At 41.7% G+C, this 20,827-nt stretch overlaps 1 protein-coding gene across 7 annotated transcripts in view; it reads left to right on the top strand.

The window, feature by feature from the left end:
* The window catches only part of MYO1H (myosin IH), a 112,931-nt gene that overhangs the window by 90,559 nt on the left and 1,545 nt on the right, over positions 1–20,827 (top strand). For all 7 annotated transcript variants that reach the window (XM_075898823.1, XM_075898822.1, XM_075898821.1 and 4 more), the window contains 18 exons: positions 2,810–2,901; positions 5,249–5,343; positions 6,970–7,016; positions 7,227–7,307; positions 7,796–7,901; positions 8,466–8,583; positions 9,056–9,169; positions 9,289–9,365; positions 10,793–10,861; positions 11,635–11,719; positions 12,400–12,559; positions 14,011–14,094; positions 14,592–14,685; positions 15,319–15,374; positions 16,251–16,386; positions 17,517–17,584; positions 17,895–17,992; positions 19,424–19,523. In XM_075898823.1, the coding sequence (XP_075754938.1) occupies positions 2,810–2,901; positions 5,249–5,343; positions 6,970–7,016; positions 7,227–7,307; positions 7,796–7,901; positions 8,466–8,583; positions 9,056–9,169; positions 9,289–9,365; positions 10,793–10,861; positions 11,635–11,719; positions 12,400–12,559; positions 14,011–14,094; positions 14,592–14,685; positions 15,319–15,374; positions 16,251–16,386; positions 17,517–17,584; positions 17,895–17,992; positions 19,424–19,523 (1,680 nt within the window). The remainder of the gene's footprint in view (positions 1–2,809; positions 2,902–5,248; positions 5,344–6,969; positions 7,017–7,226; positions 7,308–7,795; positions 7,902–8,465; positions 8,584–9,055; positions 9,170–9,288; positions 9,366–10,792; positions 10,862–11,634; positions 11,720–12,399; positions 12,560–14,010; positions 14,095–14,591; positions 14,686–15,318; positions 15,375–16,250; positions 16,387–17,516; positions 17,585–17,894; positions 17,993–19,423; positions 19,524–20,827) is intronic.

Below are 20,827 nucleotides of genomic sequence, written 5' to 3' on the forward strand. Positions count from 1 at the left end.
TAGAGTCTGAAAACATCTGAGAATACCAAAGTAAAGTCTGAGCAACTAGTATGTTTTTCTGGGCTTCATTTTCCCCCCTTATGTTTCTCATTGTTCTTCTGCCTGTTGTCTCATTTCTACCCTCAAAAGCCCTAATTTGCTTCAGCCACCATGCTGCACTGGAAGGTGGGGCTGCTCTGAATGGAGCTGTCTGAGCCTGTCGATGACATTATGGGCATTGGCTGCAACTGCAAGGGGACGCCCTAGAGTGCAGCACAGCCTTTCCCCTCCTCTTCTGGATAAATAAAGTGGGTGTATGTGAAACAGGACCCTGCCAGAAAATCAAATTGCTTTTAAACTTGGTAATAAAATTTCTGTACTGTAATCAGTCCTTAAAGGTAAAAAAAAATAAGGAAGGTGGGATGTGCAGCCTTCCTGCAAAGGCACGTGTAATAAAACAGTAACGCATTGCGTCCTGACACACTGATGTATAGACAGAGGAGTGGAGGGTTTATCACATAGAGTCCAAGTGATCAATGCATTGTAAACCACGGGAACCAGTACCCTCATTATTGATGCTTAATGTCAGTGTTCAGTATATGTGCAAGCAGAACTCTTCTAGATGTCCTAATTGTGTGGCTGTGGTGTGTTTTTTCAAGTAGAAAAACTGAGAATTCTGTAGATTTGGAGGTTTCTGGACTCTTAAAATCTGTAACTTGCAGATGATACCAAACTGCTCAACATAGTTAAGATTAAAGCAGACTGTGAAGAGCTTCAAAAAGATCTCACCAGACTTCGCAACAGAATGGCAAATGAAATTTAATGTTGATAAATGTAAAGTAATGCACATTGGAAAAAATAATCCCAACTATATAATATGATAGGGACTAATTTAGCTATAACCACTCGAGAGATCTTGAAGTCCTTGTGGATAGTTCTTTGAAAACATCCACTCAATATGCAGCGGCAGTCAAAAAGGCAAATAGAATATTAGGAATCATATAAAAAGGATAGAGAATAAGACAGAAAATATCTTATTGCCTCTCTATAAAACCATGGTACGACTACATCTGTGTACAGATGTGGTCATCATCTAAAAATGATATATTGGCATTGGAAAAGGTTCAGAAAAGTGCAACAAAAATTTAGGGGTTTGGAATGGGTCCGATATGAAGAGAGATTGAAAAGATTGGGACTCTTCATTTTAGAAAAGAGGAGACTAAGAGGGGATATGATAGAGGTCTATAAAATCATGACTGCTGTGGAAAAAGTGAATAAGGAAAAGTTAGTTCTTATATTGTGGGAATAAGGAAATAAGGGTCACCAAATGAAATTAATAGGCAGCAGGTTTAAAACAAACAAAAGGAAGTTTTTCTTCTCTCGGTGCACAGTCAGCCTATGGAACTCCTTGCCAGAGGCTGTGATGAAGACTAGGGTTTTAACAGGGTTCAAAAAAGAGCTAGGTCAAGGTTAGGTCCATCAATGGCTATTAGGATGGGTAGGAATGGTGTCCCTAGTCTCTGTTAGGATATGTCTAGACTACATGCCTCTGTCGCCAGAGGCATGTAGATTAGGCTACCAGACATAGGAAAATGAAGCGGGATGAGGCTTACCTGGGTGGTCGACAAATACCTTTGATGTCGACACCCGCACATCCAGACTATCGCGCTGAGCCGACAAACAGCTGATCAGCTGTTTGTCGGCTCAGCGCAGCAGCCATGTAAATTTAAATGAAGCGGCGATTATTTAAATCGCCGCTTCATTTTCCTATGTCTGGTAGCCATTTTCCTATGTCTGGCGACAGAGGCATGTAGTCTAGACGTACCCTTAGTCTGTAAATGGGTGACAGGAGAAGGATCATGTGAAGATTCCCTGTTTCCTCCATCTGGGGCATCTGGTATTGGCCACTGTTGGAAGACAGGACACTGGGCTAGATGGACTGGTGGTCTGACCCAGTATGGCCATTATGTTCTTAATTGGTACTGACCAAGATTTTCTAGACTTTATGTATTCCTGGGTCTCAGTGCCTCATGATATTGACTTCCACTCTGCTACCTGCATGTGAAATGGACTAAAAGTACTGTGAAATGAACAAGGGGAGAGACATGCACTTGCCAGAATGTAAAATCTTCTGCATAATTCTAGTTTTGTAAAACAAAGCTATAAATTTTACAATAAAGTGTACAGGTGGTTTTGTATGAAATGGACTAGCTTATAACTGAAAACACTAATTACAGTTTCTCAGGGCAAAGTGTAGTTTGTAAGTTACAAGTAATTAGCAAAATACATTATCTTCCAACCAGACTGTACTAAATTAGTCATGACAATTTGTGTTGTGGAAAAAAAGCTGCTAGCAGCAGCACTCTTGCTTAAACAAGGACTGTGTGGCTACTGCCCAGATTTTAGTGGCATTCACATGTAAAGGTGCATTAATATGAAACATTTAATATCATTGGGTCCATTATTGATATGTATGTATGTTTAATATCTCACCTCACTAGACTGACCTGGATGAAACCAGGCTTCTTTTTGCAAAAGATACATCCCTGTACTTTGATAGTTAGAATGGTCTTGTGGTGAAAGCACGGGACTGGGGATCAGAACAAAACCCAGTTGTCACGTTTCAAACAACCTCTGTGTCTTTGGGCAAGTTACTTACAGGTTGAGGTTCCAAGGGAAGTGACCAGTCTGAAAACAGGATTGGGATCTCTGAGGGGATTTAGACACTGCACAAATGACAGAATATGATTTTGACAAATCTTGGGTCGGTAAATCATGTTCTGGGCCTTGCTGATGGCAAACTAAGTGGCTGCGATGCTTTTTATTTAAGGATGAAGAATGTTTACGGCCTGGTGAAGCAACTGATCTAAGCTTCCTGGAAAAGTTGGAAGAGAAAGTAGGAGATCATGCCCACTTCCTGACGTATGCACTTACGCTCTGTAACCTATTGTACAAGAAACTTTCCCTAGGGTTTCCATGGTGGTCTGTTCTGAGGATGAAGAGTCCTGTTTCATACCAAAGAAAAGTTGCAGTCTAGCAGGCTGCCTGCAATCTACCACTATAAGAAGTTACATTGTTAGAAAGTAATCTGTGGTATGTGCAAGAGGGGAATTCCTGTCTTTCCTGTATCAATAGCTTGCCAATAGTTGAGTTTAGTTCATCCCTCCATTGGTGTGAATTTAATATTAAAATTAGGGACCGAAGCTATGACATGACAAATGGCTTCCACTGCATTCAAGTGAATGAGAGTTGAAGGTACTCAGCACTAGGCTTGGATCTGGAGCCAGATACCAACTTCTCCAAAGAACCTGTTTTGATGAGATGTGTGAGCGCCACAAATGAAAATGCCCTGGCTAGATTCTTCCCAACAAGTGCGATTTGAGTAAATATTTATATCTGTGGTGCCTAGTGACATCAATGTGTACTCCACTACACGATAACTGATAAGCCTTGGTTTATTGGTTAATTGTATCTACTTCACGCACTCCCATCCTCACTTTCTGCCTCTGTATCAGAGGCAGCAAGCAGGGGGGAATGAGAGCTGGTGCCTGAGAGGAGCTGGCTTTAAGCAAGCTCTCCATGAGCACTGGCTCTGCCTGCCTCACTCCTGTGTTGCTGCCTCTGATAGAGGCAGCAGCGCATAGGGTGTGGGGGGAGTGGGGGAGGGCAGGGCAGGCAGGAGCTGGTTCTGGGTGGAGATGGTTTAAAATCTGGTTGTCCCCCCAGCATTGTTCCCACCCCCCCCCACTGTGCCTCTAGTAGAAGCAACAGTGCAGGGGATGAGGACAGGGGAAGCTGCCGCAAAACAAAAACCCCTCTCCTCTGCAGACAAGGGCTGCTGCCAGACCAGCCTCTGTCTGCAGGGAGCTCGGACCCCAATGGACAGGGGTTGTTGCCACCCCGCACAGCTGCCTTTGTATCAAAGGCATCAGCATAGGGCAGTAGGCAGCCAGCCTGTGAGGGGAGGCAGCAGCTCAGGCTGGCAGGTGGCTCCCTGGGAGTGGGACTGGAGCACTCTGGCTGCCAGCCCCATCACCGGGGACTACTGAATAATCATGTAACTGCTAAGAGTTCACGTGATTACATGACTATTCAGTTACACTATAACTAGCATCTCTACTAGTGACTCCTTTATGGTTGGTGCTATACAAATGTAGATGAAGTCAGGGTCCCTACTTCGGTGCCTTAAGAGAAAGCTAGTTAAAAATGAACATGTCTAAAATGGTACTTGGAGTGTGGGTCAATTCCTTGTGCAGTAATTAATCTACTTGCTACCTCTCTGTTCCTTAATATGCTACTCTCTTTCAGATGAAGATCTTTGAAGATAATTGCTAGAACTATTCCATTTTCAAAAAGGAAGCAGTTCATATTGCAGGGAAACATCAGGATGAACACACTTCAGTCATGAATGAAAATGTGCTATTATTACATATTTATTACAGTAGCTCCCAAAAATCTTAAACTTTTTGAAAAAGAAAAAAAATGGAGTGCTGTGGCATCTTATGTTTAATAAAATATATCTGAGCATAAATTTTGTGGTTAAAACCCACTTTGTGTGATTTCCCACCTTTGTGATTTCCATACTATGAATCTGACAATCTGTGCATATCACAGTGTCTTTTATCCAACAAAAGCTTATGCCCCAATAAATCTGTTAGTCATTAAAGTGCCACAGGATTCCACATTGTTTTTGCAGATTAACATGGCTATGCTTCTGAGACTTGTCAGTAAACTTTCATAGTTTGTGATGTTCTCTTTCCATTAGGTATCTGCTATTCATGGAACACCATTGACTGTGGGTTTTGCCTCTTTAGTGTAAAATGTTGGGATGTCTTTTCAAACTGGGAAAAGAGGCAAAACCTAGCTGCCGCTTGTATCTTGGCCATATAGACACAGCTAATTAAATGTCTAAACATTTAAATGCCTTCTGCAAGGTTTCAGGCATATTCAGAATGAATGACCTTTTCTAAAGAGCATATTGCAGGCCTTGTAAGGTTATGGGAACTACTATCACAGTATATTAACCATTTCTGTTGAAATAAGCTCTAAGCTTCTAACCAATTTGCTACAGCTCTTTGAGAAGAAACTTATCTAAGAAATGTCTGGATGGGCTCCAACTTTGCAATCAGATTCACACTAATAAGAGCCTAACTTGATGTCAGTTCCTGTATTTACAGCTAATTGTTCTTAGTACAGTTGATTCCACCATTCCCATGAACTAAAGAAACTGCTTGGTTTCTTGCTTTTCTTGCTGGTTTATTTCTTGTAGCCGCAAGCTTGCAGATCAAAAGACACGCAAATCAATTGACTGGGTGGATTTCCGTCTCCTTCACTATGCAGGGGAGGTCACTTATTGTGCAGTAGGTGAGTGTGAACTAGGACATAAACTTGCAGTCTTGAAGGACAGACATTCTAACAGTTCTCACTGTGGCAGTGTTTCCACTTGCACACTTAGACTGGTGCTGGCAATTCCCCCCTGCTCCTGCAACACACATAAATTTAAACCATTCTGAAATATACTTGTCCTTAAAAGGGACCCTGCATTTAATTTAGACACCAAATCTAATTTTTTTTTTGTAGAAAATTTCAGTTTGAAAATTTTCAATTTGTGCAACTTACTTTTCAAAAATATAGGGAAAAAAGTATATAACAGTGGTTGAAATTGACATGGGAGTATGTCCAGGGAAAGGCTAAACTGCATGCTTGGGATCAAGTGGAGTAATTTAACTTTTACACATGGGTAACTCTTTGCTCACAAGTAAGCCAATACGACAGCTTTATCTGCATAAGTAATCTGCCTAGGTGTTCATAAGATCAGGGCTTTTATTGCTAGTTGCTAATAAGAAATGGTTGAGTGAATGCTCTGGGCGAGATTCTTAGCGAATGTAAATGATACAGCTCTGTTGAAATTAATGGAGTTACACAATCCTACCAACTGAGAATATGTCCTATCTTCTGGCTCAACTGCAAGGTATGAGTACAGCCAAACTACAGTCACTAAACTGCCTAGGAACATTGCATCTTCTAACAGTACAATACAAATAGCTTTCCCCAGCTGCAGTATGCTCGCAGAGTCTCTTTAACTTGAGTGTGACTCCTGTAGAATCTTCCATCACTAATGACTGTGGTGGTACTTCCATATATTGATTCCCATATGCAGTAAATTTTAGGGTTTGTAGATCAAATGTCTGTTCTAAATACCGGTTCCTGGGAATGCTGGGTCTGTTGGCTTTGTAGGTCTTTTGCAAAGAAGGATCAGATTTTAAAAAAAACAAACAAACCCCTCTTCCGATTTATATGTAGTGCACAGCCACAGCAGAACTTATATCTGGTCAAATAGTTAATTTGGCAGGCTTCCTTGATAATGCCTAATAGAAGTCCATTGCAAGATGGAGACTTCTGTGATCATGGCTGATTTGGGTAGTGACCACTTATATTTAGAGCATCTGGAGGATGACTATTCTGTTTTGAGGCAACTTGAGGCTTTTAAATATTTTTCTGCACTAAAACAAAAAAACACCCCAACCTTTCAAATAGACTTGTGCCAAAATGTCTGCTTTGGATCCATGCCTCGGTTGGGGGCTTTGTGTGGGAGAGGGTCTTGCACTCTATAACCTGCTGGTGAGGGTAGTAGAACATATAGGCCTTGCGCTGGTTGATTTAGAGAAGAGCTTTTTCATTCCAAATCATTCTGAGTTAGGCAGAGCAGGAATTTAAATGTTGGTCTTACATGTTGCAAATGAGTGCCCCAACTAGCAAGCTAAAAGAGTGTGCCTTTATCTTTGTCAGTAACATTTCATTCCAAAACCAATGTTCTGACCAGATCTCTTAGGATGTAATGTGGGAAGGTAAAACTGGGGAAGGAGGCTCTTCTTATGAAAGTCCAATGGTGTCATCTTAGCAAAAGCAGCAAATTCAGCATGAACCTCCTAATAGTTTTTAGTTTTCTTCAAAACAATGTTCACTTTCAAATAACCCCTTTATTTTTAGGATTTCTAGAGAAGAATAATGATCTCCTGTACAGAAATCTAAAAGAGGTAAGATGCTACTGAATGACCAGACGTGGCTTTTCAGAAGGATCTTTTGGGGTTGGTCTTTAAATACTTGAATAGCTTCTACACAATTTCCAGCATTTTCAAGTGGCCATCACTGACCTTGTGGTGTTCTGGAAAACTCTTGCTCATGCATCGCATGTGTTCGCTTCTGCAGCAGCTTGTGTAATTTACCCTTCTGCTCTTCTGTTTCAGGTACTGTGCAAGTCTAAAAATGGCATACTAAAAGAATGTTTCTTTCCATCTGAGCTAGACAACAGGAGACGGCCTGAGACTGTGAGTTTTATCCCTTACATACAAACCTACATGGAGGAGCAAACTTCCAAAATACCTTGGCCTCCAGAGGCTTAATCCCTCTGCCTAAACTATGCTGGATATCAGTGGAATTCCTCAATAGCATAATACTGAGGCTGGCAGCCTTGAAAGGTGGGGGAAGAGGGGCGGGTGCCCGCAAGTTCTCCATGGTACTGATTATTTTTTTCAGACCTGAAACCATGCAAAATGCCTTTCAGAGTAAATAAAGATTGTTCAACAACTTATGGTTAACTGATACATCTGGTAGGCAGATCTTGAGAGTGGTCAGTTTAAGCAAAACCCTCCAGAACATTCATGCTAAATGTGTTTCCAAAATCCTTCAGTGAGGTAGAAAGCATGGATTTTAATTCAGCCTACAGCTCAAGGTTTAGCTTACAGCTTGATTGCTGACTTCAGTCATTGCACCATCTTAACTGTATCATTAACAGAGGTCTTCAATGTCTGCACAGGTTGCAACCCAGTTCAAAAACAGCCTGGCTAGCCTAATAGAAATTCTGATGTCCAAGGAGCCTTCTTACATACGATGTATTAAACCCAATGATGGCAAGGAGCCTGGTAAGGGATGTTTTTACTGTTATCCTGGTATCAGTGGAGTAAAGAGGCAGGCTCACTGTGGTGTAACTTCTTAAAACCTGCCAAAGCCCGAAGCAGAAAGGGAGTTGGTTCACTGTTTCACAATGAAAGTCCAAATTTCAGTGAATGTGGGGCCCTTTGTTCTGGACATGTGAACACTACTTGTATGCTAGCCAAACTGTGTGTACTTCCTATTGTGTATTAGCTGCTACTTGATCTGTACTTTGTCATCTTCTGCTAGACAGCCCTGAGAATTCATCAGGACTTGCCAGGTGGGCTACATGTCACCTGCCCCAATGCAGCTAGCACTTTGTGGTTAATCTTCAAACATGGTTTAAGTACCCCCAACATGTCACAAGGATCTTTTTCTCTGGCGCCAGAAATGTAGGAGACCATTTTAAGCTTTTTACTGGTAGAAAACCCCATTACCTGTATATTGCACCTCTCAAAATTAGACCTGTCTTGATGTATGGAATCTAGAGTGAGTTGTACCATTGATAGAACTTGCAAGTGATTCATGTTCTCTCTGGAATCCACTCACCACAGGAAAGTTTGATGATGTCTTGATAAGACACCAAGTGAAGTACTTGGGGTTGATGGAGCACTTGCGGGTGAGGCGAGCTGGCTTTGCATACCGGCGAAAATATGAACTCTTCTTGCAAAGGTAAACAGAGTTCACTCAGAACATTGCTACTCCCTGCCATATGAAGGCACACTGAGGTCAGTTTTTTTTAAGAGACCAAAGGATCCCTCTGCCTTGGAGTCCAATAGCAGATCAAAGCTCAGGTCTTCAGTGTCCAGGGATACCCAAGTGTCATTAGGTTTAGCTGCTCACCTTCTGCATGAAGGGGCTTTCAGACCCTGCAGTGCTCAGCACCTCAGAATTAGGCCACTCTTCTTGAGAGTCCTAATATAGGTTTAGGTGACCAACCCTTAAAACTCTGGCTCAATGCCTTGGATTTACAGGCTGTTCAGGAAAGAAGCTACCTTAGCCACTGCTGTTTTGATGAACGCATCTAGTCTCCATCTACTGCACATCATCTGCATCCACTTTAATCTACATAGTGGCATGTTTGCTTTTTTTATTTTAAACTTAGTCTCGTTTTGTGGATGTGCTGTATCACTGATCTTTCTAGGTACAAGTCCCTGTGCCCAGCTACTTGGCCTCATTGGCACGGAGCAGCAGCTAATGGTGTGGAGAGGCTCATAAAGCACATTGGGTACAAGCCTGAAGAATATAAACTAGGAAGGTAAATGCCCTTTTCTCTTGCCACTGATTTAATTAGGGATACAGATAATCAGGTCAGGATACTCCTGCTTTTACAATTATAATGGTGGATCTTGATACATGGGCTGTGTTCTCTCTTAGAACGAAAATATTCATTCGTTTCCCAAGGACTTTATTTGCCACGGAAGATGCATTTGAGCGCAGCAAACACCTGCTAGGTACGGTTCCAATTGCCTTTTTGTCATGCAGAGCCTACTTAGCCCTATTCCCTCTCAGTACTAACAAGACAAATAAGCCTGTCCTTTATGAGTATTCTTCAGTCATTTGTGAGAGACTAGATGCCAGAAACTCATCTTCACTGCAAGCAATGACTAGGCTTCCAAGAGATGCACATCACAGAAGCAGAGTAAAGATTCTAGGGAGGCTTGAGGTATTTGTGTTGGTATTTACAAGCCTATACTTGCGTGTCCAGTTACCATGATTGCATGTACAATACTGAGTTTGCACACACACAGTATGTTGGACAAGTCTTTAGCTTCTGTTATTACACACACCACAGAACGTATAAGTGTAGACACTCAAAGTATAGTGTAGTGTTGGGAAATCTCTGCTTGCTTCAATATGGATTCCTACTCCTGGAGAATGCCCCAAAACAGAGACTAGTTGTGATTTAGTGTGGTGTCTAATACAGGTACAAAAGGACCCACTCTAATATCATTAACATGGAACATTCAGATGTTAGTTAGATATCTGTCAGGGATGGTGTAGACGGAGCTTGATCCTGCCTTGAGGGCGGGGGGCTGGACTCGATGACCTCTCGAGGTCCCTTCCAGTCCTATTATTCTATGATTCTATGATTCTATGATTCCTACAGGAAGATATTAAAGGCATAATGGAAATTGCTTTGCCAGCCCTGAAATGCGACAGTTCGGGAGCACACAGCATTGCTATTGAATAGTGCCACCTACAAGAACCAGCCCTTAAGGGAAGCTTACCATCACTGCAATGGCATAGAAATGCAGTGGCTTATAACAAAGCATTCAGAGAAGATCCAAACAAAAGCAGACCAAGTCTGCATCACCAGGAATAACCAGTAATTGGTGACGCTGTAGTCCAAGATGTGAGATTTACAGCCTGCAGCACCCTGTGAAGGTTGAAGAGGAATAGAAATAGGTAGACATGTTCTGTTATATCAGCCAGTGGATGTGTCAACCCCTTTCATGGAGGAGCTGCACCCCACGGAGCTGCTGAGGCGATATCCTGATATGCCAAACACTATCTGCATGAGGGCTAGGAACAACTTCCCTTCTAGACAGATAATGCTCTAACTGCCCATTAAGAGGTTTCTTTTGCTTGCTTGAGGCACATCTGATACTAGCTGATTTTGGAGACAAATTAATGGATAAGGTGAACCCCAGTTCTTGCAATATGGCTGTTCTTTTGGCCAATGATCTTTTGGCCAGTGTTCTTTTGGCCAGTGACCTGCATCACAAATAAACACCCCTGTCCCCTATTCCTTCTCGAGCTGACCCTGTCACAGGATATTTTAAGGGTGATTGGATTTGATGCCTTTTCCTTGTGAAATTGGAAGGGTATCTCTCAAATTGCTGTGACTCTACAGTACCAAGGAATGTTTTATTTTCAGTAACGAGAATACAAGCCAGATACAAAGGCTGCTTAGGGAAGAGAGAATACAAGAAACAGAGGGAAGCAGGTAAGCTCAATCATTCCTTACTGCTGAGTTTTCCAACATGAGTTTGTAAGTCTGGAGGTTTAGAATATCCCCTCCGTGCAAGCAATTGCACCTGCAATATACACACCCTGTCTAAGGATGTGTGACTTGCCTTTAGCTGCCAAATAGCCATAGTGGTAGCAGTGTTACAAATAGTCAGCCAGTTTCTACGTTATTCCACTACTTTCTGTGACCCTATTTCTGTGTGTGCATGTGCGGCCCTATCCCAGAACAACAGATGTGAACAGTGCTGTGTAACCTCTATACCTCCCACTATATGGGTGGAATATAACTGAAAACTACAGCACTAGAAATGCCTTTATGTTCCAGGAGCAAAGTTTTTTTTGCTTGGTTTACTAGTCAAATAAAGCAGCTTTGTTTATGTAGCTTGCTGGCTTGTCATGTTTCTATCCAGGCATGGTAAGAGGACAGCTATACTCTTCAAAAGACACCAGCAATGAGAGTCAGTCTATATATTTCTCTAGCTGCATGCTGCTGAGAAAATACATCAAGCACCATATTGGCTTTATTGTCATTGGATAGTGCCCCAATATTGCCACATCCCCTTCAGTGGAGTTGCTGTAACACGTAGAGCTGGGGGAGAGATGATACTCTAGTAGAGGCCTGAAGCACACATACCCTTACTAAAGAAACTCTTCCGGACATCCAGATCAGCAGGGAATTAGCAGGACTCTACACCAAAAGAACCATAACAATTTCTAAGTGTAACCTATCAGCATGGCTGACTCTTGCAGCTATTAAGCTTGAGGCCTGCTGGAGAGGGGCACTGGCACGCAAAGAAGCCAAGAAGAGAATATGGGCTGTTGAGACCATCAAAAGGTAGGTTCCACCATGGGAAGGTAAAAAGTCTGTGTCTGTCTGAATGGAGAATGAGTGTTGGGGGCACAGGTGAAGTGATCCTGAAGTGATACCAACAAGTATGATAAATCTACTCTTGCCCAACCTGTAGGTACCTTTGGCAGAATACCTATGTAATGCCTGTTTCTCGTCTGTTGTTCATAACTGCTCTGCAAATGTTGGTATTGGTTTGACCAGAAATCTCAAGCCCCTTCTCAAACTTTCTGGTCCATTATTCCAGGCCAAATACTTGTTTGTGCTTTGAATGTGTATTGACGTCACAGGTGATCCTGAAACCCAATCTTTAGAAGTTGCCCGCTCTCTGTGCCTTTTAACCTGACTTATTTTAAACAGTGCTTTGGAATCTAAGATCAGAAGATAATGGATCTTCTCTTAAACTTGCAAGCACAATTTATTGATGCATTGAAAATTCAAGGCTTCCATAAAATGGAGTATGGGTTTTGAGTAGAACAGTCTTTTCGTGTTTAGCATATTGTAAATCTGAAGCTTTCTGTGAAGGAGATTGGCTCCTGTGCTTCCTCTGACTTTCCTGTATTCAGCAGTTGTTGGCATGAATTTTCTGACCTGAATTATCTTCCACTCCCATTACCTTGCGAATGCCATTTGTAAGCAAGAGTTCTGATTAAGAATGTTTCCTGTAGGTTTATAAAAGGCTTCATCAATCGAAAAAATCCTCTTTGCCCAGAAAATGATGAGTTTGTAAGGTTTGTGCAGTACACCTTCCTCACGAAGCTCAGAGACCATGTTCCAAAAAATGTCTTGGACAAGAACTGGCTCAAGCCTCCCGCTATCTTGGAAGAGGTGAGCATGGGGCTCACGATAGTGATAATTTCAAAGCACCGCTCATTTGTGTAACTTTCCTTCCCTTCTGTTATAGTGAAGTGACTCCCTCAAACTCTTTGTTCAGCCTGCAACAAACCACGCTTAAGCATCCTGAGAAGCTGCTTGCTTCGCTTCCGATGTTACCAGCTTCCTCGACAGTTGTGTTGATGAACATTGTTAATGTCAGAAATGCACTCACTCCTTAAACTGAGATCAGTTACTTACTTAGGGTTACCAACCATGTGTTCAGAAATAAGGAGCTGTTGTCTAAGCATCCCTATGGCTACATCTACATTGGCAAGATTTTGTGCAAATACTTTTAACGCAAGAATTTTTGCGTTAAAGTATTTGTGCAAGAGAGTGTCTACACTGGCATGTGCCTTTGTGCAAGAGATGTGCTTTTGCACAAAAGCATCTGCGCCAGTGTAGATGCTCTCTTGTGCAAGAAATACATGCTGCCTGTCTACACTGGCCTCTTGCACAAGAGCAGTTGCGCAACAGGGCTTTTTCCTGAGCGGGAGCATCATAGTTCTTGCGCAAGAAGCACTGATTTCACACATTAGAACGTCAGTGTTCTTGCACAAGAACTCCCCGCCAGTGTAGACAGGCAGCATGTTTTTGTGCAAAAGCAAGTGCTTTTGCACAAAATCATGCCAATGTAGACACAGCCTGTGTCCATCCTCTCCTGATATCAATTCTAAACACTATTCTTCTACATTCACCAAGTGTATTTCTTGCTGCTTTTTGCTACACTTATCAACTCCTTCTCTCATTCAGAGATGGGAGTGGGAGGGGAAAGGGATGTTCCTTGTATTTAAGGAACTATTGGCAAACCTACTAGAAGAACAAGTCTCACAACATTTTAAACTTGCAGCATGAATAATTTGTGTGTCCTCTTGGATCTGTCTCTCACATTATATCCTACATCTGGAGCTTGGCAGGCTGAGAGAGATGGTGTAAGAACTGGAATAACTGTTCAGATCATACCCAAGAGAATACTAAATTTAAAATAGTTCACATTTTTATTGCCCTTGTAATCCTTGGTACGGAATTGTCAGAATAAATCAGGTTCTTGAACCATCTGGCTGAAAGTTTAAGCAGTTGTTTTTATAGAAACAGCTTCTGTGTTTATATGAAATTTCTATTTCCTGGATAAATATCTTAGACCGCTTCAGTACTATTACTCTGCACTCAAGCACTGCATAAACATCAACCATCTCTCCCTAGAGAGCCCATTTTACAGCAAGGATGGTGACATCCGGAGAGACAGGTAGATTTGTTAAAGTCACACGTGGAACTGGGGTCAGAGATGAGAATAAATTTCAACACATGCCAAGTTCAGTCCATGATGTCTCTTTGGCTCCATAACACTGACATCTGGATGTCTGGTGCATGTTTACATTGAAAATACATTCCATTATTTTATGCAGACCTCTGCGATGCTGAAGAAAATCTGCATGAGGAATTTAGTGCGAAAATACTGTCAAGGGATTACAGCTGAGAAGAAAGCCCAGGTAATCTATGGAGTATTCGCATACATAAAGGTACCTGGTAGAAGGCATTCCATCAAGTTAAAGTCCTTTTCTTTTGGGAGTGGAACAAAGCAAAGGCTATAAAAAGGCAATTTAACTTTACATTTTATGCTAGCCTAGCAAATGATTCTTTCATGCCTCTTTTACAATAGGAAAATAAAGACCCCCTGCTTTCCTTGGAGGTTGAGTCTTGACCTTCTCTGGTGGGGGATTTTAAATATACAGTACCCCGTTCTTCCCCACAGAAGACATTTATGTAATATGAATGGGACTATTTCCTATTTCAGATGAACATTTAAAGTCAAGTTGGTTGTTTACTTAATTCTTGCAATAGCAGCATATTTTTAAACTAAACATGCTGGGAGAAATGCAGCTTTACATCGAATGCCTAAATTGCAGGAAACTTGCTCTGAGTAACTGTCTTCACTAGTAGGAATCTTTATTGGGAATATAAAAGGGCTTGCTTTTTTTTTTAATAGTTACAGCAAAAAGTAGTAGCAAGTGCCATTTTCAGAGGGAAGAAGGATGGCTACCTACAGAGTATAAGTCAGCCCTTTGCAGACACCCAGCTAAGTGAGTATAACAAACTTTACTTCTGTGCTCCTTACTCAGTAAAGTCCCACTTAGTATACTGGGCTACTGATCCTGACGTATGTGGAAGTTTTGCCTGAATGAGGACTCTCCCGTTAAGTCTTGTAGGAAATGTTGATTTGTACTGACTCGGATCTGGATTCCTATGCCCTGTGGTTTATAATGGATGTGATCTCTGAACACCATCTCTTAGAGGAGAACTTTCAAATACTCTCAGATGTAGTAGTGTGTTTGTCAGAGGGAGATGAAGGTTTTGGTTAATGGGATGCATTCTGAAAGAGCCTCAACTAATCTTTCTAGAGAGAGAAAAGGTGAGAATTAATGGGAGTGTCATACCCAAGCTGAGGACGTACTTCTATGAGATCAGTGGGGCAAGAGACAGATTACTATTAACTTACTGAGTAAGTAAATTTAATTAACTTTTGGGGACAAATATTTCCCTGGAACAGTCTTAGGAGACCCTTTAAGTGAGGCCATAATATCACAGAAGGTTCATATGAATGAAGCTTAATGAGATTTAAACAGCAATGCTGAGTCTGGATCAATTCTGATAGATTTGGTGACAAGGATACACTTCAATACTGTGTGATATCATGTTTCTGGTTTGCTCCCTAGGTGAGAGAGACATAAACCCCAAAGTACTGCAACTAATTCGTGGCGAGAAGGTCAAGGTAAGAAGGAATTTGTGATTAAAAAGCGTATTAGCAACACCTGTCTTTACCCTCCATCTTAACCAGGTCACTGCTAAGACATGAGTGTGCCAAGGTTAACCTTGTGATATTCAAAACAGTGTCACATCCAGTTCTAAAGGACAGGATATGCAATCAATAACCAATGTAGCCAAACATTTTCGCACTGACTAGACCCATCTCAGAGTTATGAGTGTTTAATTTTAAGACTGTCCTTGTACTGCTTTTTGATAAGTATGCACCTAGGAAGCTGTTGAAACATGAGGGAATTATTGCCAATGTGAAGGCACCTTTCAAGCCTTCATGGGTGGGGGAAAAACAGTTCATTGATTTGTGTGATGGGGGGTTCCTACAGGGCTTATTGACCTAAAATATTAACAGCACCTTCAGTCTCATATGGAATCTGAGAATCCTGTAGGTTGAGTGAGTAAGGAAAGCAGCACTGAATTCCTTTTCTAGGGTGTTTCAATGATGTAATCCCAACAGTTTAAATGCCCCATAATTGTGTTGCTTCTGCCAGCACATAATTAACAGTTAAAGTGCAGATGCATAGAGTGTACTTCCATTGTTATGCCATGAATCTGGAGGGCTGTACAAAAGGTAGAGAATAAACTATTTCCCAAATCTTGTGTTTTGCCCCCACTTGCTGCTAAACCTCCCCCCCCTTTCCCACCCCAATTTCAGAGCTTAAACAAACTATACTTCCAGATTATTCTAAACCGGGCAAGGAAAGAACACCCCAGATCATGTCTTATGCTATAGTCCCCACAATTTCAGGCCAACGCTGTTGGTTTCCTGAGTTGTCTCCTATCAGAATGTAACCTCAGTGGGAACATTAACATTAACCTATTGTTTCAGTACATGACCCCAGTGGTAAAATACGACAGGAATGGGTTCAAAGCACGAGAACGGCAACTTGTCCTGACCCAGTCAGCAGCCTATGTGGTGGAAATGGCCAAGATCAAACAGAAAATAGACTATGCAACACTCAAAGGTAACAGTGTACGTCAGTGCTGGTTCTTCTCCACAGGTCTTGGCAAAGGGGCACAATGTGAAGAGGAGGGCTTACCCCCAGCTGATTCCTCCTCACCATCTTTCCAAACCCCTTGCCTGATATTTAGCTTTATGATTACTCCTTTCATCTTTTTGGTGGCTTTTAAGATGCTCTTAAGCAGTGAGGGTTATTGCTTCCTGTTGACTTCCTAAAGGGTGACCACAATTTATCAGCTCTTTGCAGTGTGACCTCCATGTGACCAAGAGCCTGATTATCAGACATTAGATACTTTTCTACACAGCTCTACTCTACAGCTTAAGCCTTACTGTTCTCTAAGGGATTCAGTTCTGGGCTAAACTGTTCTTTTGGGGGGGGGGGGGGGGGGGCGAAGTGAGCTAATAACCAAGGCTGGATTAAGGGTGGGGGCTAGCCGGGCAGCTGCCCAGGGTGCCAACCTATGGGGGGGCACCAGATTGAAGTGGTAAGGGGTGCCACGTGCTATTTATAAGCCGACTAATTTATGAAGTAGGGTAGCAGTATATACTCTGTATATGTGATGCACGTAAATGTATTTAGGATCGGGGAACCAAAACTTAATTAGCAGCAACAGTACATGAGGCAAAGGGAATTACATTCTTCTTCAGAGGAAATGGGAATTTCCAAGCATGCCATTGGAGTACCATCAGATTATGCATTTATCCATGAAACTGGTGTAATTTGGAAAGAAATGGCTGCACTGAGTGAGAACCCCAGTCTGGCAAAAGTTTAGAATTTTTGGAAGTTGAGGTAACAATTTCAAAATTAACTATTTCAGTATTTTAGGAATTAAGCGGGAAAACATGAAGCAATATAAGAATAATGCTGCCCAGGCATTAGCAATGGTGCTTTTGATTTTCTCAGCTGCTATGATAGCAGAGGTTTTTGGGATCCAGTAAGCAGAGTAGATTTTCATACTTGAAGATGCACAAATTCAATGTACTATCCTTACTGTTCTCCAAACAAGCCACAGTTTTGAGGTCACTGATCCTGCAGACACAACCACTTACCTTCCCCCAGGATGACTTATGTTTTATAGTTCCTCTCTGAACATGGCTCAGTTTCTTTCTCTAATTTTTGGATTCCTTTTTAAGGTATTTCTATCAGCAATCTGAGTGATGGACTCTTAGTCATCCATGTTCCTGAGGACAACAAACAGAAGGTAAACTACCACATAGCTCCTGTTGACCCAGGCAAATGTGGAACATCTTCAAATGAAATAGCCAAGTTACTATAAATACCAAATAAACAGGAGCAAACTTATACAGGGTCACTGGTGGGAGGGAGGGCGGGAAACCCCATTAACTGTTACGTATAATTAGCAAACAAGTTAGACATGTTTCATATGCCACTGTGAAAGTATTTCACTACATCTAGAAATGTTGTCTAGCTGAACTCCTGGTCTGAGATGAAAAGCTCTTTGCCCCTGTGCCTAAGAATGTTGAATCCTTTGGTCGCATTTCTGCTTTTAGGGAGATGCAATCCTTCAGTGCGGGCACATCTTTGAGACAGTCACAAAGCTCTGCATGCTGGCCAATAGGCAGAATGCTGTGCAGGTTGTTCAGGGAAGGTAAGCATCACTACTTGTTTGGTGCCACATGTGCTCTGTCTTTGTCAAGTGATTTTGTGACACTGAGCTTTAACACTTAGTCAACCAAAAATCTTCTGACACAGCAGTCCACATCTACCTACTAAAACCATGTGCTCACAACAAAGGGCAAGGTTTCACCTCCAAGCATATTAAGAAAGACTCCAAGTTCCAGATTACTATCTTCAGGGAATTGTTTCACAATCTTTTCCCTGGCTGTAGCTAGTGTATAAGTTGAACTTCTCTAGTCTGGAAGTATCAGCACCTGATAGGTGCCGAACCATGGGAGGTCAATATTGTCTAGCAGCATTCCCAATGCTTCCACTGTTTACTGGGCTCTTAGAAGACACTGAGAGCCAGGACTGGTGGATATAAACAAAATGTATAGGGCTGTGTGAAACTTGGCCACACCCATAAGTGGACAGCCAGCTAACTAAAATCATGCTGGATCACAGATATTGCCAGATCTGAGTGCCAGACTAGAGAGGTTCAACCTGAATGGTTTCTCTGCAAGCTTAGTCAATATAGTTGAAACAAGATGAACATACAAGTGTGCTATGTAATGCACTAGCATTAATGATATGTCTATGCAATAAATGTGTGTTCAGACTTGTCTGTGTAACTGGATATAATCAGCTTTCAGTTTTACTTATAAAACTACTTTTAATTCAGATTTTTTTTAATGCATTTTTTTTTTCAAACTGCATCCTGCCATGGGAACAAGTCTGAAATTGTTTGACCATTGTGTAATCTTCTGGGTGATACTGAGTTCATTGTAATATGTTCAGTTAAAAAGATAAGATCATGTAGGAGCCTTAAGCTGTCAGCAGCTTAATGACTAGGTTTTCTTTAAACTGAATGATGCTGGGCAGAGTATGACAGCCAGATCATTCCCGAAAAATGCTGCTACTCAACTAGTCAGATTCTGGAAACACTAAATGCTGAAACAGTTTCTTTCAAATAACATCTGACTGAGTTACCCTCCCACCTCAGCCTGTATTTATTTAGGCCTTCCTTTCGTGAGGCAGGGAGGTGATGAATTGATCCTAGACTGAAACCAGTGGAATGCAGAAGTTTCAATAGATGCATTTTCCTGCTTTTTATCTTCCTTCTGATGGCCACCACATTTCAGTTGTAATGAAAGACTGCATTTATGCTTGTTCTGTCCTGCCAGACATGTGACCTAATTTAGCATGCTTATTTTTATCTTTCCTTTATTAGTGTGGTCCAAGTAATCAAACTGCTCTTCTGGCTTAGTTGCACTTGTGCAATTGTTCAGAAAATTTACTTAAGTATACGAGGGAGTTTGAATGTAATGAGATCTGCCTGGGGAACAGAACCAAAGAGGAGCTTTGAGTAAAGCCAATTGTAAGGAAAGCACATTACAAGTAATATACGTTTGTGTACTTACAGTCTTCAGTTTCACATCGGTTCTGGGAAAGAAGGGACAATAGCTTTCACAACTGGGCAGGAGCCTCAAATCTATAAAGCCAAAAATGGACACCTTACAGTGGTAAGTCCTGATTTAAGGACTAGAATTCTAAATCCTATCTGACACTAATTCTTAACATGGGCGATATAAGCCGAGATTATTTCTGTTCATTCTGTTCTGTTGGATTCACCACCTCTTCCCCACATTGTCTGTGCTGTACAATACTGTGGTCAGAAAGTACTAAGCTTCATCTTACATAACAGATCTGCACTCGGTATCCTGAGTATACCTATTCACCTTACACATTCTTACTGTTGCTTCTTCTTGTTGGCCCTTCAGATCCAACCTGCCAATGAGAGGGGATAGCTGGCTTCTTCAGGCTTCTGTAGCAACAGAATGGTTAATCAGGCTTGTCTGCAGCATCTTCCTCCATGGTGGCAATGCAGTTAGACATCCAGATCCATGAGAAATTTGTGAAATAGGTAGTTAAGAAGAAATAAAGTAAACATTAGGTGGTTTCCCTGAGAATGCAAGAACCTTGCTGGTCCCATTGGCAGTTATTTCCCAATGTACAACCATGCCTTTAAGACACTCCTCTGTCTCTTAACAGAGATCAATAGATAAATCCTGTCTCTCACTGTTTAGCAGTAGCAAGTAATATGCACTCTTTCCCTACAACCCCTCCTGCCACTAGCATTTGGATAGAGAAGAGCAGCAGGGCTAATAATCCAGCATGAAGAGAATACTTCCTCCACCAACCCAAATGTTTCATGGGTACCAGGCAGCACATTAGCACTACTGAATAAGGATCAGCGAAAGGCAGGAGTCTTTCAGAAGAAGTTTCAAAGCATATTAAGCAACACTTAAGATAACTTACTGCCATCTTTCAGCTTTAAATTATATTTGTCTTTCCTCCATTAGAAATAACTGTCTCTGGGTGTTAATGGATTGTTCTGCCACCACTAAAGCCCTCAGGTGTGTCACTTTGCTTGTCTTGCTGATCCCCAGAAAGGTATGCAGCATAACGTGCTTCTTGACCCAACCTGTCACTTAGCAGCCACCTCCATTCCCACAGTCTAAAGGGGCTATACTGTAGTTCTCCAGGACAGAGTTGAAACAAACAGGACTATGCAGCACTTTAAAGACTAACAAGATGGTTTATTAGGTGATAAGCTTTCATGGGCCAGACCCACTTCCTCAGATCAAATAGTGGAAGAAAATTGGCACAACCAAATTTGGCATATATACCAAAGGATACAATGGAAAAAAAAATGAACACATTTGTCCTTTTCATATGTATTCATTTTTTATTGTATCCTTTGGCATATAGGGTTGTGCCAATTTTCTTCCACTACTTGATCTGAGGAAGTGGGTCTGGCCCACGA

Source organism: Pelodiscus sinensis, chromosome 15, assembly GCF_049634645.1.
Source record: "Pelodiscus sinensis isolate JC-2024 chromosome 15, ASM4963464v1, whole genome shotgun sequence".
Classification (NCBI taxonomy): domain Eukaryota; kingdom Metazoa; phylum Chordata; order Testudines; family Trionychidae; genus Pelodiscus; species Pelodiscus sinensis.